We start from the raw sequence: 15,857 nt of genomic DNA on the forward strand, positions 1-15,857 counted from the left end.
CCTAAAGATGATAGGAGTTCTGAGATATATCAGAATTGGGAAAAAATATTCAGCAGAAACAACATTTAATGGGAATAATTTATGTTATTATGTTATTATTTGTATTCAGGCCCTTTTTATGATTGTAGTATCTCTTTACTTTTTAACTCCGTGCAATGTTGTATTCTATCATGTCTTCTATCTATTTTAAAATCTCTGTATGTTTTAATTTGTGCATATTATATAATATTTTACAGCCTAGATGCCTTGGATTGGAATACTCAAATATGATTCTGAAAAGAACAAGTCACAACTTGCATGATAACTGCGATGCAAAACTTTCATGAAGAGATTAGTTTCCAGAAGTGGGAAATGTTATGGATTAAAATATTACATTTGCTACATGCCAATCATTGAAAAGAAACTGGTACAAGATGTTTTGTAGGTGGAACCTAATCCCAGAAAATAACAGAAAAATGACTAAAAAAATAAGGGTAACGATCGACACAGAAATGCAAAACATGTTGAAGATTAAGTTCCAAATGGTCTCTAAAATTATGCTTAGGTGTTTTTTCCAAAAGCCCAACTAAAGCATCACCAAGAACTATTTCTTTATTTATTAACTGCAGCAAGACTCATGATTGCATCGAGCTGGAAAATGGAAAGATTCCCGGTTCAAGAAACCTGGGAAGATAAAGTGAGAGAGCATGGATAAATTGACTAATTTTGTCAACAGGAGAACAGAACATGAATTCAAGGAAACATGGGAGCCTTATTTTAACTACTACGTAATAAGAAGCTTTATTTAGGTATGAGTGTAGTCATTATGATGTTATAGTTGACATACACAGAGAGAGAGAGAGAGAGATCCATACATACAGATATTAGTAGACAGTATTGACCTAAGTACATATAAATACCATTTTAATAACCTGCTGTAAGGAATGATTTCTCAAAAAGTGCAACAGTTTTCTATATGTATAAAATTTTATGTATTTGCCCATTAATCTTTTCCAAATTATTTGAAAATGTAGCTAAAATTAACCAGATTGTAAAATGATTAACAATGACTTTCCTCCAGTAGACTACCTAGTTAAAGTTGATGCAAGTCCATGTAATGCTATTGTTTATATTTACTTATTTCTTCTTTTTAATATCCCCTTTTCTTTTTTGAAATTCTCTGTTGAAAATAAAAAATCTGTTTGAAAAAGTGGCAATGAGTAGATCTAGGAATCATTAGAAATTCCTATTCTATGGCTTTACAATAGAAATTTCTGGTGATTCCTAGAGCTACTACTGTCTCCTCTCTTTGCGCCATAGAGAGAAACACATCTCACCATGACATGCCTTTGAAGATGCCAGCCATAGATGCAGGCAAAATGTTAGAAGCCAAAAGTATCTGACCATGGCCACCCAGATCGGAAAACCCTCAACAGCCTATCGAAAGCTGGATTTATGAACCAGTTAAGTAAGCTATAGTTAGGGTCTCAAATTATGATAGGACTTTAAATCCAACTTTTTAAAGATAAAAAACCCCTATATTTATTAATGCAACAGAGCTTCTTAAACTTGACATCATTTGGGAACTCAGCATGTGCTATTCTGACCCTGAAAACAGCTAATAGAGTACTTCGGATGACTCTCAGCATTAAGTGCTCCCATTTAAGGCTGGCCCAATTAAATAGGTGTTTTGTATGAACAACTCTGCCCCTCATTATCTTCATTATTTTTTCACATTTTCCACATCTACAATTGGAGGGAACGGGTGAGCTCTTTTGGGGAGCTTCTGCCTCAACCCAGGAGCGGAATTTTTATGTTCATGTTCCAGCCTTCCTGGGTCCAGGTTGTTAAACGTGCAATGCTATGCATAGGTTTGCATAGATGGTTTGCTGACTGTAAGGCACATATCTGCTTATGGTTGGACGTGGTCTCTTGTTTCTTGTACAAAACCTGGATTTTGCCTACCCAGAGCCACTAAAGATTCTATAGGATGATTACATTTTCTAGATCCTGGATTGGGACTGCCATTTATGACTTTACTATTTTCAAAGTATGCCATTATGCTGTAAGTGTGCTTAAAGGTTTACCTGCTGAAGAGTTGTGCATAAGAATATGTGAAACATGCATGTGTGCCCCTTATTATTAGGCTTGTGCTATTCTTAAGGCAAAATATTTGCCATCCTGCAAGCAGATCTCACTGCAGACCCAAAGGCCCCTTCCGCACATGCAGAATAATGCACTTGCAAACTGCTTTCAATGCTCTTTGAAGCTGTGTGGAATGGCAAAATCCACTTGCAAACAGTTGTGAAAGTGGTTTGAATAGCAAAATCCACTTGCAAACTATTGCGAAAGTGGACTGAAAGGGCATTATTCTGCATGCACAGAAGGGGCCTAAGATTTTCGGCACTCGGTTCCTCCTTCTGCATTTAAATGTTCAATCCCACGTTTGGATTAGATACGTAAATCTGTGTTATTATTGATTAATTGCTGTGGCACTTGGCACTTTAAAAGTTGCAAGGCGATGGATGTCTCTCTACCAGTGACAATGCAAGCTGTCAGCAACATTTCATGGTCGCTGGAGAAGATTCCCAGACTGCCCTTTCCTGAAGAGAAAGAGGTCCTTTCAGTCGCAAATAGGGTGGTGGGAGTCTGTCTATCGGGGTGGTCTTGAACTGCAGACACATTCACAGCGCTCGTGGTGCTCCAGTTGGATATCTATCAGCCTCACATTCTCAGTTCTGCCCCTTCTTCTGATGTGACCCGGTCCAGGGATGAACCTCAGCACCTAGGAAGAACAAGGAATGGTAAATCTAAGATAGATTAGAATGAGGGATCTTCCCATTTGCCCTGATTTCAACGTTTTGGGGAAGCAGTCCCCACCACCTCCCACCCCCGCTTTCCCACAGCATTATGTGGTGCATTTGTGTATCCCCAGGGTTTATCCAGTTCTTCCCCTGACCTACTTCAAATCTGCTTTGTGCTGAAATTTTGGAAAAGTTTGCAGTAAAATCTGAATGGTTGCTGTGAGGATGGGTAAACTTAGATTTATTTACATGGCAGCCATTTTCCCTGATCCTATCCCCATGGCAGCCATTTCCTCCCCACACCACTGAAGGGCTTTTTATTTTTTTAAAACAAATTGCCACTAGAACATCATTTTATTGATATACCTCTGTAATGACAGGTGTATCAGGTTCTCTGAATTCTCAGCTTTCTTTTTTTAAAGTACGGCAAGTCTCTAGCTTTTTCCCTTGCAGAGGGAAAGATTAAGGTGACCAGATGGTCACCTTCGCGAATCAGGACAGGCGGGCGGGCGACCGCGCACGGGCAGCCGCAGGAGCACACTGCCTTCTGGGGCGCTCCCGTTTCCTGCCCTGTCACAGGCCATGCGCTCCTGCGCCCCAGAAGGCAGTGCAGCAGCCTTCCAAAACTCGGGATATTTGAAAAAACCCGCGGGATGCGGGACAAGTTGTTTCAAGGCGGGACTGTCCTGCCAAAAGCAGGACATCTGGTCAGCCTAGGAAAAATACATCTTTGCAAAGGTACATCTTTGCAAGGGAAGAGACCCCTTTTTAAAAAAAAGTTGGGAATTCAGAGAATTTGCTACAGCAATCATTATTCTGGTATATAATTATAATGATAATAAATTAATAATGATAACAATAATATATTTTTAAAAATGCGAAGGCGTCAATAGCCCAGAAGAGGGAATGGCAACTTCTAGGGTCCTGGGGCAAGGAAACTGGAGGGAAACCTACTTTATAGAAGCCCCATTGCGGCTGCGCTTTAACTGCAGCTGTACCTGCAACAGGGAAACCATAAAATCCCATCAGGTGTGGAGGACACCTGAGAGAAGGACTCACTGTGATCAGAGGTACAAAGCACAAAGACAGTATTGTGTATTGGTTAGCACATCAGACTGGCACCAAGGAGACCCATTTTTTAATCACCAGTTCACCATGAAATGTCACTAGGTGATCTGACCCCAGTCACTCTCAACCTAAATTACTATAATGGGTTTTTATTGTGTGGTTAAAATGGAGATGGGAGAACACTGTATTAAATTGCTTTGAGTTCCACTGGGGAGAAAAACCGGGTATAAATATCCAAATAACTCATTGCAAGTGGAATGGTTGGCTTGGCTGCATTTTCATATGATGGCTTTGCAGCAGTTATTATTAATCATTTTTGTTATTATTTATATAGCACTACCGGTGTGAATGGCACACAACAGAAGGGACAGAAGTTCATCTCTAATCCCAAGAAGTTCACAATCTGAAATTTGCCATAAAGCGGGAGGGGAGGAGGGAGAGAAGGGAAGGAAATAGGGATAAGCAGAAAGTATTTGAATTAATTCGATTCAAATCAAATACTTTTATTGCATTAACTCAAAGTCATAGCAAACAAAAAGCTCAGAATCATAAAATCACTGCGCAGACACAAACACAGTTACACTGCCATAATATAGTATAAATTTGCAGCCAGATTAATTTCATAATTTCTTCCATAATATTGAACTACACCACAAAACTATTTATCATAATAAACTATTCATCATTAGGTCCTACATCAAGAGATCTTAAGTTTATCTTAGTCTTAGCAACCATGGAAATAAACTTTGCCCTTTGCGATGCTGTTCACTGATCTCTATCTAGCCATAGCATTATAGGTTTATTAAAATCTGACCCCTTTGATAACCATTACAAGAGATTCCCAAGATATTTTTCCCAACAGGCTGTAGACTTTGAGTACCGAAAGATCATATGGATCAGATCTTCAGTGGATCTGATCTATTAATTCTGATATATAAGCTAACTCTTAGGCAGATTCTGCATGGGCCAAAAACAGCAGTGTGAAAACAGATTGAAAACAGTGTGAAAGGGTTTAAAATGGTGTGAAATGGTTTTGGCCCATGCAGAATCCGCCTTATAGTGGCAAAGTTTTTGTCAGAAGTTTGTAAACTGAATGTATGACAAACACGAAGTTTTTTACTATTCACTTTTTAACTGGAACTGTATTTTTATACTATCGTGTATATGCCAATAAAGGCTTATTGAATTGAATTGAAGCTTAAGCAGGAAAGGGAGATTGTTCCCAGATGTTCCTGGAAAAGTACACCTTGAGGAGGAGTTTTGAGGAGGAAATGGTTTAAAAAAGAAGGGTTGCTGTTTCAAAAACCAATATATTCCAGAGGGATAAGACCAAAGATATTAGCTGAATTTAAGCCAACAGACCTCCTCATAGTTTAGGAAGTTCATCTTTCTATTTTTTCCCCAAAACCATGAGTACAGTATATGTGCTTTTCTGATTGCAGAGAGATCAGTCGCCAGACACTTGCTCATCCAAGACTGCAAAGCAATGTCTGAGCAATTGGATGGCTTTGCTAACTGATCAAGGGACTGATGTTTCTAGTTTCAGTCCCTTCCATCAAATAGTTTAGGCTCAGTAAACCTGACGAAAGAAGGAGGGGGGGAAAAAAGCAAGGTCATTTGCCGGGGTCATGGTATTTTCAATGAAGCCCAGTGCATCTGAAATAAAGCTGAAATTTAGCAGAGAGCGAGTTGCTGGTTGTGAAAAGTCACCGTTCTATTGGATTCATCTGCAATGGACCTGAACCTATTTAATGCAAGGAGTCTCTCTACTTAATAGGGAATGGGACCAAGGCAGATGTTCATAGTTTGCGGGCTACGTTATTTGTGACGGTCCTAATTGGAGTTTTTAGAGTGTGACTTTTTAATGGGTTTTATAATTGTTGCCTTACTGTGTTTTTACAATGTTTCATTTATGTTGTAAGCAAATAAAAGTATTGCAAGCCACTGCGAACCAAGTGTGGTGCAGCGTTTAAGTTGTTAGACCAGGGGTGTCAAACTCGTGGCCCTCCAGATGTTCATGAACTACAATGAACTACTGGCAAGGGCTGATGGGAATTGTAGTTCATGAAAATCTGGAGGGCCATGAGTTTGACACCTGTGTGTTAGACTATGATCTGGGAAACCCATTCATGTTATGGAAACTTGCTGGGCAGTGGTGTATCGACAGAAAATGGGGTGTGACATGGAGGCAGACAATGGCAAACCATCTCTGATTGTCTCTGGCCTTGAAAACCCCACACGGTTGCCATAAATCAGTTGTGACTTGACAGCAATAAAAGCCACCATGAATTCCACAAAGGAGAAAGATGGCTAACAAATGTTTTTAATAAATAAATATATCTGAAAACCAGGGGAAAATCATTTCTAATTTCAGATGAGCAAAAAAACCCATCCAGGAAGGTAGATTTGATTTAGGACAATGGCAAAGAAGAGACAATATGAGATCAATCCTGATGATGATGAAGAAGCGTTTGGAGCGTTTGGATTTATACCCCCCCTTTCTCTCTTGTAAGGAGTCTCAAAGCGGTTTACAATCACCTCCCCCTCCCCACAACAAATCCTTTGTGATGTAGGTGGGACCAGTGGTGGGATCCAAAAATTTTAGTAACAGGTTCCCATGGTGGTGGGATTCAAACTGTGGTGTAGCGCCAATGGGGCTGGGCGGGGCACGACGGGGGCGTGGCTGGAATTCCGGGGGTGGGGCATTCCTGGGCGGGGCTGCGGCAAGGACGCAGCCGCTGCGCCGGTCCTTGGGCTGGAAACGAATGCACGCGGGCGCAGGCTGCCACGCACGCCAGTGCATCTCCTGCTAGACTGCTTCAAGTTCTGCGCGCTACTGCTGAGAGGAGGGGCATAACTAAGGCATAAATCACATGGCAAAATCACCAATTAGTAACCCCCTCTCAGCACACACAAATAATTAGTAACCTACTCTCGGGAACCTGTGAGAACCTGCTGGATTCCACCTCTGAGTGGGACTGAGAGAGTTTGAAGAACTGTGACTGGCTCAAGGTCACCCAGCAGGAATGTAGAAGTGCAGAAGCAAATCTGGTTCACTAGATAAGACTGCGCTGGTCATGTGGAGGAATGGGGAATCAAACCCAGTTCTCCAGATCAGAGTCCACCTGCTCTTCCCTTCACATGTGAGAGATTGAATCAATCATGTATATGGAGCCAGGTTAATAAAAATGAGATAGGAAATGCAACTGCTGAGCCAGTCACTATGTTTATAGGAATATAAAAGATTACAAGGGCCTTATAAAAGATCTCATAGAAAAGACTACATAGGAGAATCACGCAAAAGTGCTGGAGCCCAAGATTTCTGCTTTGCAGTTGTCTTGAAGGATAACAAAAAAATGGCATTTCAGTGTCACTTTTTCTCCTGTGATAAATGCTTGAGCCTCTTAATGCCACCAGCCTCACACTCGCTGACCTTGTACGAAATTTAACTGAATATGGAATGATCTATACTTGCTAAAAATGCTTGAGAACAAAGTCTTTGCACAACGACTGTCTACCGAGCAACGGTTTTTGATAAATTATTTGCCTGTTAATCAATTGGTAACATTTAACCTTCCTATGCTTGCAAAAAGCACCTTTGCTAACCTTACACTGAGGGTTGAACTGTTTAAAAATGAGTCACAGATCCTTTTTTTTCCAAGTGTGTTTGGGAACGACTCCAATTTACGGTCAATGAATTAAAAAATTGAACTGGGGATTATTGTATGCTGCTGCAGTGACTCAGTGACTTTACAGAGGTCTCAGTGCTAACCCTTACTCAGGTGTTGCTTGATATCTTTTCTTTCAACTCAAAACCTGGTACACACACACACACACACACACACACACACACACACACACACACACACACACACACACACAGAGAGAGAGTGTGCTATTATATACAAGTAACTCCGTATCATTTGTGTGTATTAAATGCCATTCCTTCCAACTTATGGTGACCCGATAAATCAATGAGGTCCAAGAATCCTAGAATTAATAGCCTTTGAATTAATTACCTCCAGACCTCCTATAATTAACAGCTGTGGCTTCCTTGATTGAGTCAATCCATCTCATATTAGATCTTTCTTTTTTCCTGCTGCCTTCAACTTTTCCTAGAGGTATTGTTTTTTCCCAGCAAGTTTGGTATAAAGTACAATAGCCTCAGTTTAGTCATTTTAGCTCTTAGAGAGGATTCAGACTTTATTTGCTGTAGAACCCACTTATTTGTCCAACACAGTCCACTGTATCCAGTGGTGGGATCCAAAAATTTTAGTAACAGGTTCCCATGGTGGTGGGATTCAAACTGTGGCGTAGCACCAATGGGGCTGGGCGGGCACAACAGGGGCGTGGTCGGGCATTCCAGGGGCGGGGCATTCCTGGGCGGGGCTGTGGCAAGGATGCAGCCGCTGTGCCGGTCCTTGGGCGGGAAACGAATGCACGCAGGCTGCCACGCACGCCGGTGACCTCCTGCTAGACTGCTTCAAGTTCTGTGCACTACTGCTGAGAGGAGGGGCGTAACTAAGGCAAAAATCACATGGCAAAATCACCAATTAGTAACCCCCTCTCAGCACACACAAATAATTAGTAACCTATTCTCGGGAACCTGTGAGAACCTGCTGGATCCCACCTCTGACTGCATCCATAAAAATCTCTTCCAACACCATATTTCAAATGAATCAACTTTCTTCCAATCAGTTTTCTTCATTTTCCAACTTCCACACCCATACATAGTAGTGGGGAATACTGTAATATGAATTTCTTAATCTTGGTTTTCAGCACCACATCCTTACATTTAAGGATGTTTTCTAGTTTCTTCTTGACTCCCCTTCCCAGTCCTGATGTCTTGGTTGCAGCCACTGTTTTGGTTAAAAATTGAGCCAAGCAACAGAAAATCTTGAAGATTTTTAATTTCATCATAGTCAACCCTAAAGTTCCTCAGTAATCATTACTGAGTCAGAGTTATTGAGTTAATGGATGGCTAATGATAGTATTTATAAGAACTAGGGTCTCCTGAGGAGCTGCAGAAGGAAGAAGAAGAATGATAAGAACATAAGAAGAGCCTAACGAAATCAGACCAGTGGAATATCTAGTCTAGTGTGGTGTCTCTCACGGTGGCCAACTGAAGTGACATTATGTTGCCAGAAATGCCCTAGGAATTTCCTAATTTCTATGGTTTATACCATAGATTTGGGAAATTTCTAGAGCCTCATACAACACTGTGATGTCACTTCCAGATTTGAAACTCGATATGACACCACGGCTCCATCAGTGATGCCAGTTCCCTTCCCATTTTGCTCCCACTGCTCCACTGAGTGGCTGCGGAAGCAGGGACCATGAGAGTGGAAGATTGCTGGCCATGTCAGGCAACCAGACATATCTACTGACAGCCAATGGGTCCCTCCAAACGTGTCAATTGCTTCCAATAGTCAGACATGGTCTTGCTTAGGTGGCTTCCTTCTCTTGAACTAGAATCATAGAATCATAGTCATAGAGTTGGAAGAGACCACAAGGGCCATCAAGTCCAACCCCCTGCAATGATAGAGTTGCTTTTCTAATTATGTACACAGTTCTTCTTCTGACCTGGCTCACTTAGTGCTCCAACATGGTCTCCCAACACAGTAGCTTATAAGGCCAGCACTCCTTCACCTCAGCAGCAGAACTACATCATGTGCCTCCAGACTAAGCTGGGGTTGCCAGTAGGTTTGGAGAAATTAATGTTCTGTCCCTTTAACAGAAGCTGAATTTGATGTTGCTTATCGGGTGATACTATTTAACTTCATGAAATACTTCAACTACCCATGCCCACACATTAAGTTATATTAAAACAGAAGAACACCCCCTCCACCCCAGGTCTGTTCAAGCCCCCAGTGCATGCAGGGGACCCGCAGCCCCCAGTTCCCATTGCCTGTTGCTTCTCCTAGTGGTGGCAAGAGGAAGAAAAGCAATGTTGTATGTGGTACTACATCAGTTTTGGTAAAAAGTCAGAAGTGATATAGGATAGCTCTAGGAATTGCTAGAATGTGGTTTTATCGTGGGCTGCTTTCACACACATTGGATAATGCACTGTTAATGCATTTTCAATGCACTTTAGCAATGGTTTTGCACAGGAAAATCCAGCTGCAAACCACTGCTAAAGTGCATTATTCACTGTGTGAAAGCAGCCAAAGAGTTTCTGAAGATTCCTAGAGCTATCCGATGTCACTTCTGAGTTTTTGCCACATATGATTATTATTATTTTATTATTTATTTAATTTAATATACCGCCCCATCCCCGAAGGGCTCTGGGCGGTGTACAACATAAAACCATAAAACCATCATAATATAGTTTCTATAAATACAATTAAAAACAGCAGTTACTTCCTAAGATGGCATCTCATAAAAGACCTTATTTAACTTAAACTTAACTTAAACCTCCTAAAAAGGAGGGGGGAAACAGTGGGTCTCGATGACATTGAGGACCCATGGAATAGAGGGGACACATTCAGCGGCTGGCTTCTCCAAAGGTCCAGTGGAAAACTCAGTCTTACAGGCCCTGCGGAAATCGCCAAGGTCCCGCCGGGCCCGGACAGCTGGAGGGAGAGTGTTCCACCAGGCAGGTACTAGAGCCGTAAAGGCCCTGGACCGAGTGGAGGCCAGCCGCATCATTGAGGGGCCAGGGATCTCCAGTAGGTTGGCCTCTGCTGAACGCAGAGGTCGAACCAGGACATATGGGGTAATGCGGTCCCGGGACATATGGAGTAATGATATAGCACTGCGGTTCACCCCCTGCACCATGTTTCTGCTCATACCACCTCAGCTGGGCAACCCTATTTCAGACCTTAGACCAAGCTCAGGGCTGGATTCAAATCTTTATATAGACAGAAAGCCTTTCCAACCTCAGGAAGGAAGTCTGTCCTACACCTACCCTTCTCCTTGTGGCATGGCAGACCAGGAGATTTTTTGTAAGACATGCAATCTTTTCTTTTAATTATGACATTGTACAGTCCTTTGAGCTATATTCCCTTGCTAAATGGTCAAGCTGGTTTAAAGTCAGGATCTACACAAGAATCTTGTTCCTCTGTACTTGTGCCCTCTGGTGACAGCATATTTTTTTTAAAAAAAATAGCTTGGTAAATGTAGAACAAAGCCAGTGGTGAATAGTTAGCCCTAGACACAGACCAATTAAAGAATCTTGCCCAGAAAGAATAGAGTGGGCCAATATCAATCTCGGCTTTGATGTACCTTATACAGATTTATCTTCACACCACCTTTTAATGCTAATGTCTAAATCTCTGTTCATTGTGCTGCTAATTCATCCCCAAAGGATACATTTACATTTAAATTTACAAAAGCCAGGTCATTCACAGCTAAAGCTGGAACACTGTCCTTAATTAATTCCAGTACGTGAGATAAAAAAGAATGGAAAGAATTAATAGAGATGAGGCACACTTGGTGAGTTAATTTTTGTCATTCCTGTGGAACAGGAGCCTGTTGGAACTAGTGGCAACCCAAGAGCCTAGAAATATGTTATACCGTTATGATAGCAGTTGGAAGAACTTTTAACATTCACCATAAATCATCATAAATTACATTAACATTTGGGTGCTATAGAAACCTTTCCCTCCATCTCTAAAAGCAGAGGTGAGACATTTTTGTTTGCTCATCTCCATGTAGATATTTTACAATGCTGTTAGAAATTTCTTTCCCATCACAACCAGTTAAATCAACTTGAATAGCAATCAGCTCATCAATATATAAATGGATTTCTTATGTACACACCTTTGAAACTCAAAATCTCACTGGTCAGATATGTGGCCAGGAACATCAATAGAATCTAGCTCCCTGTTTTTCTCTGCAAATAGCTTACTGGTGAGATTTTTACCCTTCTTATGCAAAGCATTACATGAATGGAGATCCTGTCAGCATAGGGGCAAGTGAAAATAGGAGGGAATCAAGAGATCCAGTCGGAATCAAGCCCTTTGCTCACATACATTCATAAATTTACTTTTTGCCTTTAAGGAAAGAAGACAAAAGACTGTAATCATGGATCTACCACATCGTGAGACAATGGTGGACAAGGGGAGTGGATATGCATACATAAACTCCCTGGCCTTGGGGATTCACTGAACATAAGAACATAAGAACTAGCCTGCTGGATCAGACCACAGTCCATCTAGTCCAGCTCTCTGCTACTCGCAGTGGCCCACCAGGTGCCTTTGGGAGCTCACATGCAGGATGTGAAAGCAATGGCCTTCTGCTGCTGCTGCTCCTGAGCACCTGGTCTGCTAAGGCATTTGCAATCTGAGATCAAGGAGGATCAAGATTGGTAGCCATAGATCGACTTCTCTTCCATAAATCTGTCCAAGCCCTTTTTAAAGCTATCCAGGTTAGTGGCCATCACCACCTGCTGTGGCAGCATATTCCAAACACCAATCACACGTTGTGTGAAGAAGTGTTTCCTTTGATTAGTCCTAATTCTTCCCCCCAGCATTTTCAATGAATGCCCCCTGGTTCTAGTATGGTGAGAAAGGGACACAGTAGAACAGTCGTAGATTCAGGTTTGGTGTATGGTCAGAGCCTCAATGGAAGACCTCCTGGGAACTGCACATAACCCCTTGAGCTGCGCAATGGAAGAAAAGCAAAAAATGAAAATGCCACCAATAGTACCTCATGATACTTCTTCACTAGTTTTCCTGGTGCGCACGTGCAGGATTTCCAGTTTGTAAAGCCACAGCCACAGTTGCCGCCACAGCGCTGGACGAGAAGGCAGCGTGGAAAGAACACAAAATTTGTCACCTTCAGCTCCTCCCGTATGTTGACAGAATAGTTCCTTGGAGTGCAGCTGTACTGCTTCACATCATCGTTCAACCTGTCCAAGTCAACTAGAAGGTGGAGGGGAGGGAGAGAGAGAACATTTGTCAAGAAAGTTCATGCTAGAATCCATGCCCTCTCATTGCATGGGGATGTTTACATCACTGAAAGAATACTAACACAACTGTTGAATAGAAATCGTCAGCCCAAAATTTACACATAACCAAGCAAACCTTGAAGCTGTGCGAGCATAACAGAGCACATCCTGGCCCTCAGGTAGCAAACCGGCTTGAATCCTGGTTATTAAGCCCAAGCGATCCCCAGGCCCTTCGGACAGAAACCCCTGTCCGCACACATCCCCAGGAACGGAACAGGAAGTTACCAGGTGCCACAAGGACGAAACCCACTTGTGACACCTCCTGCCGGGCAGCTGAAGCTCAGCGCAGCCCCCAGGCTTGGCTTTCGAGAGCTCTATCGCCACCACGGACCTCATAAGGAGGCCCCCGAGGTGGGAAGGTCCGGCATGCAAGCTTCTGCCTTCCCCAAATAGGATGTGCTCTTATGCCCCACCGGAACGCATAAACATAACAATATGGTTAACCCCTCAAAACCCTTCCACTAAATGTGGAGGGAGTGGCCTTAAAACATCTGCCCTGCAGGAGGCCCAACTCCGCACACATGAAAGTTTCTTTATACAAGAGGCTCCCTGTCACGCAAGCCGGGCACTCTGCCTCTGACCGGCCATCCTCCCACGGAGGAGGAAGAAGCCTCCAATCGTCCCTCCCCCCTTGCAACGGCGCCTCCAGGCTGAAGCCTGGGGCACGATATAGCCACACAGATTGTGCCACCGAGGAATTCTCAATAGGAAGGCTTCACAGCAAATATATGAGCCACGTGCACACTGGTGTTAACATCAGCATTTCCCACAGCAAAGTCCGGACCACCTACATATAGCCAGGTCAGAATGGTGGGGGGGAGATGATCCAGTTGCCATGGGTCTACAATTTTGAGGGGGTTCGCTCCCTCAGGAAGGGACAAAGGGAACCCTCTGGTAAAGAAGACTGTTATTGTAATGAGAGTCAAGCACCAAATATTAATATTTAAAGAAGATTCATAATCATAAAATCTTACGACAGATATGTAAATGAATGCAGACAACCAAAACCAACTTTTTTTCAGATCAGTTTTGTGGGATTGAATGATCAGTTTGAAATGGGGCCTACATTTCCCATCTGACCAGCTTTGCACAGGCCTGTCAACAACTTGCGGGGAAAAATGCACTGCCTCTTTAATAAAGGTTTAACTGGATGCTATTTGCCAGGTGATCTTATTTAACTTCATGCCATGGAAAGCTTCAGCAACCTATTTCCACACATTAACTGCCTTTTTCCACAGCCTCCACTGCTTACTTCCGCACAGTTTTCCTCTGTTAGCAACCCTACTGATACATGGGTATATAAATATTTAAACACTCATGTACATGACTCTGGAGGCACCAATCAGTGTTCCTACATGCATATGCATGCTTGCTGCAAGAAACGTTGGTGAGGCATCCGTATATCATGCCTCAAACATGTTTCCTGTCTAGATCCTGAAATTGCCCTATTACCAAGGATGCGGGTATGTGGCAGTTGCACACCAAATCACCCAAATCACCTGAATAGCCACCTGCTCACCTGAAAGCAGGGTTGCCAGCTCTGGGTTTGGGAATACCTGGAGATTTTGCGGATGGCACCTAGGGAGGGACCACAGGATGGTATGATGTCACAAAGTCCACCCTCCAAAGCAGCCATTTTCTCTAGGAGAAGTGATCTTGGTTGTCTGGAGATCCATTGTAATAGCAGAAGAGCGGCACGTCCACCTGAAAAACTGGAATGGCCTTAAAGGCACTCCTGAAAAGCTCTTGTTTCATAAACTTAGGCAAACTGCTCCTTAAGAATGGAAGGCCGCTGAAAAAATTCAAGGCTCAGCTGTGACAGATTGAGGCATAGGACAAGAGGGAACAGCAAGCAGATCATGCTGTGAGAGGCATAAACGCAGGCATGATCCTACCTGTGAGAAGAAAGGCAGTCCTTTGGGAACACAGGCTCCGGGTCATGAACTTGACTCAGAAACTAATTGAAAGTCACTGTGGTACCTTTAAAATAGATGTTTTGAGGGCAAAGTGTGCTGTTCTGTTCAGTAGCACAGCTGCTACATTTTTGACTAACTGATGTTTCTGAGTCACCTTCAAGCACAGCCACACATACAGCATGTCACCACACTCCAGTTGTAGGGTGGATTCACAGGGCAAGGTTGGTTAGCAACAGAAGAGTTGCTAATTTCTGCCAAGGAAAACTGGAGTGGGGGAAAACTGGCTTGCAAATTAATTTGTTTCTCAGAAAGAGAGCTGGGTTCTGAAGGACACCTAAATGGTTTCAACTGGTTCTGGTGGGTTTTCCGGGCTGTGAGGCCATGGTCTGGTGGATTTTGTTCCTAACGTTTTGCCTGCATCTGTGGCTGGCATCCTTTGCATAGCAAGTTCCACCCAAACAGTTAATGATTGGTTCCCCACCCTGGGACATGGACAATATACCACACTAAACTTTCCCTCCTCACTTTGACACAGTGTGAAACAGACTTTTCTCTGTGATACACCTCTGAAGATGCCAGCCACAGATGCAGGCGAAATGTTAGGAACAAAATCCACCAGACCACGGCCACACAGCCCAGAAAACCTTCCAGAACCAGTTGAATCCGGCCGTGAAAGCCTTCGACAATACACTAAATGGTTTCATTTGTTAAGAGAGCAAAACGGGCAATATAAGTCCCTCCTGGATGTCGACTGCTTTAGCAACAGATTCAGGGAAAAGATTTCCTCTCTCCCCAACTACATAGTTAGAATGATGGCAATTCCTGGTAAATTCTGGCAAGAGAAGTTTTGGGCAGTTATACAGAGTCTCCACTTGTCAATGCATGACATATATAACATATACACTTCATTTAACCAAAGCAAAATTGCTACATTTCCCCATAAATGTTTACCTATTACCTCTCAAGAGCTAGTATCCTTAGGAAGAAGTATGTATTGCTCCGAATCTAACCACAAAATCAATGAGAGTTACTAGTGCACTCAAGCTTGAGTACAAAACGTCACCCTAGTGTACATAGCAGAGGCTGGGGAGAATAGAAAACTATTGATTTCTTTGTGAGCCTGGATGAAATTCTGTTCAC

General features: G+C 42.7%; 1 protein-coding gene across 2 annotated transcripts in view; it reads right to left on the bottom strand.

Moving 5' to 3' along the window:
• Positions 1 to 754: 754 nt before the first annotated feature.
• The window catches only part of PDGFD (platelet derived growth factor D), a 194,398-nt gene continuing 179,295 nt past the window's right edge, over positions 755 to 15,857 (bottom strand). For both annotated transcript variants that reach the window (XM_048494403.1, XM_048494404.1), the window contains exons 6-7: positions 12,501 to 12,715; positions 755 to 2,764 (exon numbers count right to left, since the gene is read on the bottom strand). In XM_048494403.1, the coding sequence (XP_048350360.1) occupies positions 2,633 to 2,764; positions 12,501 to 12,715 (347 nt within the window). In that variant the 3' untranslated portion in view covers positions 755 to 2,632. The remainder of the gene's footprint in view (positions 2,765 to 12,500; positions 12,716 to 15,857) is intronic.

This window comes from Sphaerodactylus townsendi, linkage group LG04, assembly GCF_021028975.2.
Source record: "Sphaerodactylus townsendi isolate TG3544 linkage group LG04, MPM_Stown_v2.3, whole genome shotgun sequence".
NCBI classification, from domain to species: Eukaryota; Metazoa; Chordata; class Lepidosauria; order Squamata; family Sphaerodactylidae; genus Sphaerodactylus; species Sphaerodactylus townsendi.